This window comes from Bactrocera tryoni, chromosome 4 (genome assembly GCF_016617805.1).
Source record: "Bactrocera tryoni isolate S06 chromosome 4, CSIRO_BtryS06_freeze2, whole genome shotgun sequence".
Taxonomy (NCBI): Eukaryota; Metazoa; Arthropoda; class Insecta; order Diptera; family Tephritidae; genus Bactrocera; species Bactrocera tryoni.
In genome coordinates this window covers 70263031-70277299 of record NC_052502.1, presented here as the reverse complement: position 1 = coordinate 70277299, position 14269 = coordinate 70263031, and the positions used below count along the sequence as shown (strand labels likewise).

At 34.9% G+C, this 14269-nt stretch overlaps 1 protein-coding gene across 1 annotated transcript in view; it reads left to right on the top strand.

Annotated features, from left to right (window-relative positions):
• Positions 1–14269, top strand: part of LOC120774933 — a 215960-nt gene that overhangs the window by 198584 nt on the left and 3107 nt on the right. The window contains exons 5-6 of the mRNA XM_040104811.1: positions 5353–5908; positions 8416–8678. Of these exons, the coding sequence (XP_039960745.1) occupies positions 5353–5908; positions 8416–8678 (819 nt within the window). The remainder of the gene's footprint in view (positions 1–5352; positions 5909–8415; positions 8679–14269) is intronic.

Sequence of the window (14269 nt, the reverse complement as noted above, 5' to 3'; positions counted from 1 at the left end):
CCAGCCAATTCTAACAAATATATAGCAAAACTTTCCTGACCATCAATCATGGCTTAGGCACCGTTTGCGCCGGTCTACCGTAATTCCAGTATTTATACCATTTTTGTTTGACGTTGTCGTAATATACTTTATTTCCAATACTTGTAACCTATTATGCTGCCGATCTTCAATGGATTCACAAAACAGCCCAAGTCGCAACTTCGAATTCAATTCAGCCATTGGCAAAGCTCCTCAATTGTGAAACTAACTGCTTGAGGTACGGCTGTAGACTTCTAAACTTTCTCTTTGAGATCCCACAAGTTTAAGGTAGCTGATGGGTCCATCACGTCCACGTGGATCTTATGAGCAGTTTTTTAGTATCAAAAAAGACAGCGGCAACGTGAGACCTTATCCAACGGGAGTCTTATTAGAACAATATTTTTAATTAAATCTGATAGTATGTCTCCCCAAGTGGTAGTTAGGCACTCAATAATATGAGGCTCAACCTTTTTCTAAAATTATCTTTAAAAATTTCATATCCACACCTTTAATGAAATCAAATCACGTAAAAATTCCATAAATATGAGCACAACAAAATATAAATTATTTATTTCCAAGCACAACGAGGTCCAACCCAATCACAATTTATGCAGCTACACGCACACATACACACACAGACAGTCTACGCTTCAACACTTTCGCATACAAATTACCGTTAATTGTATACATCGTTCAAGCAGCAGCAACACTCGTAGCAGCTCAATTACAAATTGTTATAGTTGAAGCAACTTTTGCAAACTTAAATGTGCAACATTGGACAACAGGACAGCTATTAAGCGTAATACGTGACGCTCAAAGCAATTAAACTTGCGCTGCCAAGTGTAAAAATGCTTATAATTTTCAAATCTTACAAAGTCCAAAAAAAAAAACAAAAATAAAACCAAAACGTGTGAGAGTGAGAGCGCTTCGGTAGAGTGTGCAAAATCTACGAAGGCCACAATAAATGCTTGTCTTACAGCAACATCAACTCAAGACGACAGCAGCAAGTCAACGCCGTCCACAACCGCAAGTTGACCAACACTAAATAGTCGATCACTCAGGACTCAGAGTCATGCCATGCAACTTCAGCAACGTTCATACAAAATAGCAATAACGATTATGTTGTCTCAAGGACTTGTGTTCACTTTCGCACGCTTGCTGCGTTAATTAACACTTACAGGGACTTTAAACTTTACACTTACATATTAGGGTGATTCAAAAAACAAAAAAACTGTCAGGTCTTAGACTCTCATATATTTATATTTGATGTAAAAACAAGAGAAACTTTACCTTAGCCTCTCAAATATTTCCATTTAATATAACAACAAGAAAAACGTTACCATCAAGTGTACCGCAGCTCTAATACCCTTCACAGCTGCACTTCTTATAGCATGAAAGAGTATAAAAGGGTCTTTAGCTTGCGTTTGATAGCCCAGTGTATATGACAGCTATACATATGCTAAAATGGTCCGATCTCAACAATTTGTTCAATGGCTGTACTGCTGTTTCGGGGAATAAACCATGCCAAATTTTGTGAAGGTAGCTCTACAAATAAAAAAGTTTTCCATACAAAACTATTAACATATAAATCCCTACATTATGTGTTGCTCATACGACATGGTGTACTTTGAGAATGCAGTACATTTAATCCATAGCTTTAACTGTGAATAACTTTTAATAGAATATTGGATGAAAAATATCACTTTTAAAAGTTGTAAATTTATTAGTTTTATTCCTCTTCTTTATTTTCGTAGACACCGCTTACGCGGACATACCCTGATTTACAACAGCGCGCCAGTCGTACTTCCCTTTCGCTCTTTGGTGCCTGCCAAGTGGAGATTCAAAGAGTAGCCAGCTACATCTCCACCAGGTCTTTCCAACGGAGGAAAGGTCTTCCTCTGCATTCCCCGGAGATAAATATTCTAACGTGAAAATTCAAAAACTATGTGCGTAAAATCAAATGATTTAGGCACGACTTACATGGAAAATAAAGAACTTGCCTACGTTGAATTATTTTTTAAAAAAATCAAAATTTTAGGGGGTGTTTTTGACCAAAAAAATCTGAAATAATGCACACCTTAATAAACACATAACTATATAAATGTACATATACCAAAAAAGTAGGAGAAGCAACATAAGATTTCTTCTACCACTACTTCTCCTTTTATTGCTGACTTTTTATATTACCACGAGTACTTCAACTACCGTTAGTCGCTGATTGTGTAGTGTGCATAGTTTAATGAGTGTAAGCATGCTTTAAAACTTGAAGTGTGCACAGCATGTGTACACATACTCATACAGACATACTTACACTACTTGCCAACAGATTTTTAAGCAGCTACAGTGCTTGCGGTGGCACAGCTAGTTTGTCAAGTCCACTCCCAACCGGAGCTTGGCATTAAAAATATAATAGTTGAGCGCACACACTTGTCTATCTATACAAGCATATAACCAATGTGGCAACCCTTGCGTTGGACTATTGTCGTTAGCTCCATTTACTTTACAAATATAACATTTGGCTCGTACTTACGATATATATATACAAGTACATATATGTAGATATATGTATATATATATACATGAATGTGTTTGTGCTGCTTTGTGTAAGTAACTCATCAACGCTTATCTACTCTTGTTTGCTTGACAGCAGCAGCTGGCTTTAGTGTGCTGACAGTTGGCCTCTTAGGCACTGTGTGCCTGCAACACAGACAAAGCTTTTAAAAAGTTTTGCAATCTAGAGCTAGAGAGTCTTTTCTATAGCGTTTACTTGATATTTTTACCTGATCTAATATCGTTAAGTATTTGTTCGCCAATTTGAATAATTAAGCCTTGTAAATTCGAAAACCTTTGAAACTGATAAATCGAACAAGCAACTGGCAGTAAACTGAGTCAGTCCGAGTAAATTTTCGGCTGTCGTGGGAACTAGATATAAATCAAATCGACTGATATAATATATTTTGAATGGAAAAATAAGAAATTATACCACTTTAAGGAGGAATCCACATACCTTTTGAATATAACTCAAACTGGCTAACTTTGTTATTGCTTCACATGTAAATCATAAAGCAAGATAAAAGAGCCCAAACATAAAATGAATAGAAGAGCCAATAACAATTATAATGAGTGTAAGCCATTCTCTCTATCTATCCTCTAGTTTAAGTGACTCGTCGTCAAGCAAACTCTGAAATTATATTTTTGGTGACTTTTTCAGCGATCGCCTCTTGCTGTGCAAAATAAAAACATCAAGAGTAAATTTAGCATAAAAATTTTTATAATGGACCGCATTTGTATATAACATCTCTCTCTCCTCCTCCTCCTCTTGCTGTGCAAAATAAAAACTTCAAGAGTAAATTCAGCATAAAAATTTTTATAATGGACCGCATTTCTATATAAAATCATATACACATTACAAATGGAAGAAAAACTCTTCAGGCGCTATCGGTTAACATACTTTGTCATTCAGCACTTGTTCAGCTTAAACAAATGTTAGCTAAATAAAGCGCTGAATACGAAAATAATGTCATATACACATCATAAATGGAAGAAGAAACTTCTCAGACTTTATGCCATTCAGCACTTATTCAGCTTAAACTAGTTTAGCTGAATAAAGCGCTGAATGCGGAAATAATATCAAATGCACATCACAAATGGAAGAAGAAACTTCTCAGACTTTATGCGATTCAGCACTTATTCAGCTTAAACTAGTGTTAGCTGAATAAAGTGCTGAATGCGTAAATAATATAATATGCTTATCTCAGACGGTGGTATAAACTCTTCAGGCGCAACCGGCTAACATACTTTTCAGACCCCATGTCATTCAGCACTTATTCAGCTTAAACGAAAGTTAGCTGAATAAAGCTCTGAACGCCAAAGCAACTGGAAAGTTTCATGTGGAGTTACACTTTCAATATTTGAAGGATATAAGCGATGACAAAGCTAATATGTAGCTTCAACAAAAATGGGAGCAGAAACTCAACAAATGCAATCCGATCCAATATTTTACACGCTTTACATTTTTTCTCTTATTCAGCCTAAGATAATGAGGGCTAAATGAAACGCTGAACTCTCAGTGACACGGTCTCTTATGCAACTACATATAGGAATAGCTGAATAAAGCGCTGAATGCTAAAGCGAATGAAAAGCTTGCTACGGAGTTACACTCTCAGCTTTTTAGCAATGAAACTGCTAACAAAAATAATCCCAAACTAGCATTATGTTTAGTATTTTTCGATCAAAAAAATTACTGGTTGAGCTTCCAAAGTGAGATAGAGAAATTCTATTGAGTGTAACCTAACTTAAGAGAACTTAAATCGCTTCTTCAACATAAACGCAAGGAAAACTCTCCTGGTGTAACCCACTTCCATATTTTTCAAGCTCAGCTTAATATAATGTTAGCTGAATAAACGCTGAATGTCAAAGCGACTGGAAAGCGTGGTATGGAGTTGCAAGGTCAGAGGTAAAGCCATTTGCTTACAAAAATTAACAGCTCTTTCTCTCTTCTACTATGCTTTTGAGCTAGGAAACGATTTTCAGTTAGGAAATTGGAAATAATTTGATCGCTAGTGAAGCTGCCTTGCTGCAATATTTCCGTGTTTTCTTTTTATTTACGTACGGACTTTATGGTCCACCAATACTGACTACTTTTCAGACTTCTAAACGCAAGTTTTTGTAGAATATTTAATCAGACCACAAGGCATATTCATTAGTCTTTAAGACGCCTTCCCAGCGATCGCTGCTCGCTTCGGCTTTAGAAATAGATACAGGGAAACATTTCGGAAGAGGAATATAGTAAACCACCACCCTCTCATAGGTCAACGAGCTTATTCGTTTTTTTTAGCGAATTTTCACGCAAGCTTCCACTCAAACCAACCCACTGTACTTTGCAAAGACCTGCTTTAGTAAGCATTAGTGCTTATTCGCTCGCTATTAAAGCCAAGTACAATGCGATACCAAAGTTGATGGCACGAGTACACAAGAATAAACCTGGAAAAATCACAACTATGAAAGTAACAACACCAACAACAAACAACAATAGCAGGCATGACTACTACTTATATAAGCCATTGAAGCGCATATTCCACTGCTAGTGCCAGACACTTCAGCAACACTTGACGCTTCCGTTTGGACCCTCATTATCGCGCACAATGTCCAACCCCTGCACGCTGCTGCCACATGCCTTCCACGCGTTATATTGTGTGTGTCCACCTTAGTTATGCATACCGGGAATTCATCTTCATTTCCCTTATCATCAACAGTGCAACAACAATAATAACAATATAAGCAACACATTTTTTCTCACATTCACCTCCACTACTTTGCTATTGTCATCCACAGGTTCATTCATATTTCTAACAATCGAGAGCGAAGACTCAACGTTCCTGCATCATCATAATCACCATCATCATCCCAGTCATCATGCAGTGCTGCAGCGACAACGTCAACAGCAACAACAACAGCGCACACTCGCTTCCACTAAACGTGGTGGCGGTAATATGGAAAATATTTATCACACTTCACCCGAACAAATGCATCTGGACAATGCCACAGCGTTATCGTCACAAAACGCATACGCCCCGCACACCGACGCCGCCGCTGCTGCTGCAAACGCTGCGGCATCATTATCTGGCACGGCTGCTTATTCTTCTACGTCAAATGTCGCTTCCGCTGCCGCCAATGCCATGCTCGAGGGCATTGTACCGTTGAGCGATGAGCATGGCGACACGGGCGTTATAGATTTCAGCTATGGTGATGAACTGCTCGGCGGCGATGGCGTCACTTCGGCACAGTTGGCGCTGTCGGCGGACACGCAGGAAGTGCGACAACGCACCATTGAGAATATCTGGGATATAACGGTGTCATTGAATATACTCTATAAGGAGAATTGGACGAAGTAAGTGAAGAATGAAGATTTATGATTTACTATTAGTGGGCGCATGAGTTGAGGTATTTGCAACGGTATGTGTTTGATTTAAGGTCCTTTAATTAGTGGTGGTGTGGTATGTGCGAAAATGATTGGCGAAATGCTTAGAATATTGCATGAATATATTTTGAATGATAAAGTGTTTTAAGTAGATGTGTATATTTTAGCACTTATTTTGTATATATGGGAATGGTTAGTGTACATCTATGTATATATAAAATTGCTATAAATACAACTTTCATGCAAAATAACATTTTTTGTAATTTTTTTTATTAAAAAAATTTAAATGGTTTTTAATTAAAATTAAAAATTTAATTAAAAATTTAATTAAAAATTATTTTAAAAAATTAAATTGGTTTTTAATACAAAAAATTATTCTTTAAAATTCTTACAATTTTATTTATAATTTTAGAAATTTAATAATCGTTAATTAAATGCCAAAATAGCATTATTATACAAAAAATTAATTAATAAAACCAATGTTATTAAAATGTTAAAATTTTAAAAATTTAAATTTTAATAAAAATTTTCAATTTAAATTTTTAATTTTAATTAAAATTTTAATAAATTTTCAATTTAAATTTTTAATTTTTTTTTAATAAAAATTTTGAATTTAAATTTTAATTTAAAATTTAAAAATTTAAATTGAAAATTTTATTAAAATTTTAAATTAAAATTAAAATTTAAAAAAATTTTATTAAATTTAAATTTATAATTTATATTTTGAATTTTTAGTATTAATATGTTATATAATAATATAGCTAAGGACAAATAATTTTAAACACATTTTTCTAACTTTATACCACTTACGTCATCGAGGTTTTAATTTCTTTAATATTAGTACAATATGTTTCCAATTTTCAAAGCGTTCTACGATACGTATAAGTAACAATTTTTAAATATTTTGAATGCTTTATACTGAACTTCAATATGGCTATTTTTAAAATATTTTTAAAAATTTTTTTAAAAATTTTTTGAAATAATCACTTTATTTTCTTATTAATTATGTTTTAATCAATTAATTACTTTTTAATTTTTTTGTGTTTGCATAATGTGTACTGAAGCACTTCCACCGTGCGTATGAGTAACATTTTGCAAAAATCATAATTTGCAATAATTATTTTTTTTAATTAAATTGTGTAATTGTAAATAGCCGACTGGGTATTAAAATAATCAACGCACCAAGCAGAGTAGCAGCAGAAGCGCAATTTTTTTTAAATTTATTTAGTTCAAAACTTGACTTACATACATACATATGTATTTATTTATATTTTAACAAAAACCAATCTTTAATTAAAGAAAAATTAATTTGCCTACTTAAATGGAATCGGTGGTTCAGCAAATTACTATCGGTTAAAATATATCTGCTGAATTTATATTCCAATTCTTATTTTTGTCTTTAATTTTCTCTAGAAATCTTTAAATTTTTTATTTCTTATTTTTATTTAATTAAATATAATTATAATTAATTTATATTGTTGGAATTTTAATTTTTTTTAATTAATATTTTACAATTTTAATTTAGTTTAATTAAACCTTGTTAATTTCATTTCTTAAAATTTTTATAATATTTCAAATTTTAAATTTATTACTTCCAAAAAACTAAAATTTTTTCTCTACTTTTATTAAACCAAATTAGTTTATAAATTTTGTTTAAGTTCAAAAGTCTGAAATTTTTTTTCCTTCTTTCCAATTTTTTAATAATTTTTAATTAAATATAATTATAAATAAGTAATTTATTTTTCTTTAAATTAAATTTAATTTTTAATTTTATATGGTTATAGAACTATTACTTAAATTTCATTTTTAATTTTTAACATCTTAAACTTTTGAATTTCTTTGGAATTTACATTTCCAAATTTTCTAAAATTCAACATTTTTTACACACCAATTTGCATTTTCAAACGTTACGTTAATATTGTTTTCTACTACAAATGTACCTATTGTACATAGTACTACACATGTAAATTTGTTGGTGTCTGACGGTGCGTATGCGTAACGAACTGCCAGAATTAGTTTCTGTATTTATTATAAATGCTAAGAAGTAAAATTGCTAAGCTATTTAGAAATGCATACATGTATTTTAATACTAGACTAAGTTAGCTTAAGTCTCGACTGATCGGCAACTAATCCTAAAAGTATGCAACATTTCAATATGCAGTTGCCGGACTACTACATATTAAATTAACTCAATGTTTTTGTTCTAAACTATACTAAGCTTGAAACTGACCTATATTGAGACGAATTCCAATATTTCTTAAATAATTGAAAAATTATACATGAATAAAATGTATATGTAATGCTTGCAAACTTTTTTAAAGAATTTGCAAATTGATAGCTGTGCTCCATACTCAAAAAAAAAGTATTAAGTTACATAAATTACATTTTCCAATGCATTAATAATTCACCTACTGCTATATACCAATTGCCTTTTCTTACTTACTACTTCTTTTTATCAATTCCCTACACACTTTTAGGCTAGCCGCTTTGGAAATTGCCAAATTTCAAGACCAATTAATCAAGAGACTGAATGAGGATGCGCTACTGCAATTATCACATGAAATGGATGGCGGCATCGCTGCTGGTGGCGGAAATGGTGCGGCGATTGCCGGTAATAGTCCGGCTACGGAAGCTGTACTCCTACACACACACGGCGGTCAATACGGTCATGGCCATGGGCCGCACGAATGGAATTTCGCCAAAGCATTTCTCTACTCGCTCACCGTACTGACGACAATTGGTAAGTTTTAAATGGCAGTTTTTAATTTAGTAGCATAGCAAGTGGATTTATAAACTTACGGTTAATTACTTTTTGAAAAATACTTCCCCTATGGTTGCTAGCCTAGCTATTAGTTGAAAACAATTAGCGTATAATGTGAGTTGTGAAGACATTGCTTATATATTTTTCAAGTTAACTTGCTTTGTATAAGGCTTCATACTCGGCTTTCTCCAAAGCAAACTTTAATTTGAATAAAAGCTCAGAGTCAGTTATGTATGTTGTATGTTAAAACGCTACAGCTTGACAGTTGTCCCTCTTGGAAATTTTTTTCTTCGTCTGACCCCTTTCGCCTAGTCAGTTGTAGGTTATGACGGTTTTTTAGAGAGATGAAAAGCGGTTAACAAACAAAGTTGATAAACTTTTTCGATTCATTAAATTTACACTCAAATCTTTTCTTCTGCCAAAGGAAAAACAACTTTTTTACAAAAATTTATTATAGTCGTTATACTATAAGTTCCATTAGAAAACAACTATGAGCTTTTGACTACCAGAAAGTAGTTCACACTAAAATACGGGAAAAACTCGACACCAAACTGTTATCTCACGGAGTTTCTACTTGAATTTCATTCCCATATACCCCTCCCACCTGCAAAAATATTGTCTCAAACAGCAATATATGCACGGAAGTGAGCTCTGTATGCCTAAGCTGGTACCACATATTACAGTGCACAAACATACACAACGCACATAACCTAGCAAATATATACGCAAGCATGTGAATAACATTTCCACACCCACAAACGCAGCGTGAGGTATCGTAAATTTTCATTTATGCCAATGACAATAATGGCCAATAATGGCATACAGTCAGAGTCAAGTAAAAATAGAATAGCACATATGTAAGTGTGTGCGTGTGTGTATTTGAGTATACGCACATATTGTTTTAACACACACAGGCACACAAAATGCCACTTACGCTACTTCTCGTCCCATACAACAGACGTTTGGGTACCCAATAAAGACAACAATTGTGTGGGAGATGCCCAGTAAGGACATACGCAACAAACAATAAAGTATCTTCATAATATATTTGCAAATTGCCAATATCAGCAGAATTTTTCCGTTTCTGCTTTTTCTTTCAATTTGCAAATTTACTACGCATACACGCATTTACTAACACAAACACATATATACATACAAATGCATGCATATAACTACGCAGAGTGGCTTGTTGTAGCTTAACAGCCTCTACATCTGCAAACATTAAGCCAACTTCTTTGCTGTCTCCCGTAATGAAAGGAAAAAGTATTTGCATCAATTCTTATACACAATGCTTTACTGTAAGCTTTTTTTGTTGTCGCCAACAATACGAAAGTTGCTGTTGTTGCTTGCTAGTTTTATAGCGCATACATATTGACGCTTTTCTCGTTGTAGTCGCAAGTAATTTGCTAATAAATAAAAATGCAAAGCATATGCACAGGCGCAAAGCCAACTGGCTTTGGACTTTGTATTTCATGGCTCTGGCGTCAAGCTTTGCAGCTATAAAAAATCACTCGCAGATGTACAACTGCACTAGCGAGGCAATAAACAAATGCAATTGTAACTAATGCGTATTACAACAAGAACAACAGCAACTACTGCTAATATAAAGTATTTGTAGTTTGTGAATTGGTTCAGTCCGTTTCTTTGTATTCCGTTTTATTACGATTTTTGTGTTGTGCACACGCTAAACAATTAAAATTTAGCATATGGCGAGGAATTGAAAAGTATGCTTATAGAAAAGGTGGTGTTTCTTATATAAAATCATAAAAGAAATTAACTTTTTTTATTGAAAATATAGGAAAATAATATTTTATTTAAGTTGCCATGAGCTCCTACTAAAACGAAGTACTTTTTTATATATTACTAAACCCAATTTTTTATTAGATTATATTAGCAAGAATTTAGTTGGGTTAGGTTAGTTTATACTGGCCGAATATCACACCATGCATTGACCTACAGCTCCTTAGTAATACCATAATGAGGTGCAGTTTAATTTGAATTGTTTTTAAGTAATCTTTATATAGAACATCAATGTTTTTCGCGAATTTTAAGAGCGACTTGATATCGTCTAATCCCTGTAATTGCCTAAATATCTAAAACGAGTTCTTGAAATACTGAGCAGAGGCATAGTTGGTGTTCCAGCGTTTCCCGCCTGCCTACTTCCCTGCATTTTCTATATTTATCGTCATTACTTTTGCCCATGTCGGCTATCCTTTCAAGACCGATCGATTAAAAAGCATTCGTAGTTTCTTTCGGGACTCTTGCACATGGTCTTGGCGTTCGTGCATGTTCTTAAGGCGTTCCATCTCTTCCTAATCTATCTATCAGCCTTTTCGTAAATTTCATTGTATATAATTTTTAGTCACTTCCGCGTGTCTTGTACTGGTTTGGTAGTCAGACAAAAGGCACTTTTGGCAATTTCGTCAGCTATTTCGTTAGCTATTTCGCTTCCCGGAGCCCACTTTCCTTTATGACCTGGAACCCAGCATATATGCAGCCGCTTTCCGGCATCTACTACATCTGAGTTCCTGTGTCTAAGAACATTTGTTGAAATTTTTGTCTCAATTGCCGCCTGGCTATCGACCTATATATTGATTTTCTTTATGTTGTTTCCTACATTGTTAACTATCTCAGCCGCTTTCTTGATCGCAAAGACTTCCGTCAGGAAAACATTGCAGTACTAGCGAAGCGTGTAGGGTCACCTGAGATCCAACTTCGAGCAATAGCTACCGGCTTCCACTCCTTTGCCTATTTGCGATCAGTTTGCTTAGATGTTGTCAGTACCGCTGGCGAGTCGCATGCTCCTTCGCCATCCATCCTCTTTTAGTGTAACTTGAAACCTTCTCTCCGAAATAAATCGTGAGGGTATGTGGTCCATTTTATCCACCAACTCCCTGTCTATTAGGTATGCCCGAAGGTATTTCTTGAAAATTCACCAAATGCGGCAGAGCTTTCCCCTACAATTTTGTAGAAAAAATTGGACGCTCAGTAAATCATCAAAGATCAATGAACTGTAAAAGTTTTTGTACTCATCACAAGGGTGGATCCACGGGGGAGTCTAATTCAAATACAGTAAAATTTCCGAAGTAACAAATATTAAAAGTATGTTGGAAGGGAAAACCCCTTCCAAGAAAGCAATTCTGGTACCGCGACTGGAGGATACTACATCTTAAATGATTATTAGACTATATTTTTTCTGCGGACTTGAAGTTTTTTGGCCCGAAAAGTTTGGGTTCATTCGAGTATCATAAGTCCGACGATCGTGGGAACTTTTGTCCGAGTTTACGTTTTTTACTCAACACTGACAGAATATATGCAGCTAGTTTTCAGACTTCGTATATTGTATGTAGTTCCAGGCTTTCCCAGCTGCGTTTTTTTTCATTACTTCTTCACTACAGTCTAGATCCTTCGTACATTCCTTTTGCGCTTAAACATATGACACCTAAAATATTTACAATCATAGATGATTATATCTCATCTTCTTCCAAATATCTGATGCTGCTGGCATCCGTAAAGATATGAAGTCCGATCAGACAGTGTCCAGTCATAACTCCTACAACCTTTGAAAGCTGCACATTGTTGAGAGGGAAGAGTTTCCTTGACCTCATGCAGTTTACCCTAGGTAAGAAAAAAGTTGCAGCTGCACAGCTGCTGGTAGTCGATCGGCGCTTGCTGATTTGGTCTGAGGCTAAACAGCCCAACAGTAAACCACAGGAATTCAAAGGAACTACCCATTCCCATTGCGCAGTTATTGAGTGCCTGTCCTAATAAGCTCATCAGCCTTACAGTCTTCTGCTTTTATGTGTTGATATAGTATTTTACCTGAGCTGATAAGTCTTTGACCTAAATATGACAGATATCATATTTGATCATATATATGTATCTATATGCTTATTATGTCTCTTCGACATAATATCTTTCAAGGGTAATGAATTTGATTCAAGGTTCCAAGGCTTCGATACCGATTTGGTGGTAGGAACATTCGAAGCCTTCAAGGAAGTCATATTGACCTTCTCATATGAGTGAAATATTTTTCCAGCAAGCAACTTTTTTTGGGAAAGAGGAAATATGGGAATTATATTCGATATCTCAAGCATTATCATTTATTACTACATAACATCCACGAGTTTCTATTTCAATGTGCTTGCTGTCATTCAGTTAAACTCTTTTCCCCCAACATGTTCGTTTGCGAAATTTCGCTGTCGCTCCCTGTCAAAACAAAAGTATTCGGTCTTTATCTCGAGCCATTAGCATTATTTACATATTCCATTTTTATTTTTGCTGCCAATAAAACCGCCACTTCCCGAACATTAAAGTGTCATAAAAATGCCAATAATCGAAGTAAAAGTTGAAACAATATGTACATGTATTCAAATACCGTTATGCATATAAAATTACATAATAAAAAAGGAGTTTTTTCATCTACATACTTAATTTTACACTCCCTGTCGACTGTCGAAATTCAATCAGTCAATATTGTAAATTTTTACTGTTATTGATGTAATTTAAAACAACACAATAGACAGACACCACAGCGCTTCTCAAACATTCAAGCGCAAAATTTGGGTCATTTCATGAATATCTTATTGCTTTATTACTTCGCGCAAGAAAAGAAAGTAATAAATGAGGGTAATGAAAAAATACTTAACATGAGATAAACGTTCAATTTGGCAAACAGCTAGCCATTTATTACACACTGGCAATATGTTGGGCAAAAGTGGATCATTGCCACGCCTACAAAATAGCATTTTAATACAATAGCAGCTGCAAAACATAAAATCAGAACAGGAAATCGTAGCAAAGAGGGCCATTTGTGGCCCAATTTTTTCAAAAGTGATACCAAAGGCGTGGCACCGCCCACTTTTAGTTAAAATCGTATATCTCAGCAACTACTCAACCAATTTCACCCAAATTTCGTACAAAACTTTACCTTGTTGTTAGCCCTGTTACAGTTTGAAATCGAGCTCGGGTTTGGAATTGGGCACCAGCCGTCCTTCCTTTTCACTGTTGGCGCCAATTGGAGATTCCAAATGTAGCCAGGTCTTCTGCACCTAGTCTTTCCAAATGAGTGGAGGTCTTCCTCATCCTCTGCTTCACCCGGCGCGTACTGCGTCGAATATTCTCAAAGCTGAAATGTTTCCAACCATTCGGACGACATGAGCCAGTATGGCTGCTGTCTTTTAATTTACTTGTATGTCAATGTCGTCGTAAATATTGTACAGCTCATCGTTCCATCGACTGCGGTATTTGCCGTCGCCAATGCGCAAAGGATCACAAATCTTCCATAAACCTTTCTCTCGAAAACTCCTACAGCCGACTCAACAGATGTTGTCATCGTCCATGCATCTGCACCAAATAGCAGGACGAGGATGATGAGTGACTTGTAGGGTTTGGACTTTGTTTGTTGAGAGAGGACTTTACTTCTCAATTAGCTACTCAGTCCGAAAAAGCATCTGTTGACAAGAATTATTCTGCGCTGAATTTCGAAGCTAACATTGTTGTTGTATTAATAAAATAATTTTCAACTTCCAAGTTCCGAACATAAAGACCTAAGGACCAAAAGATAAGGG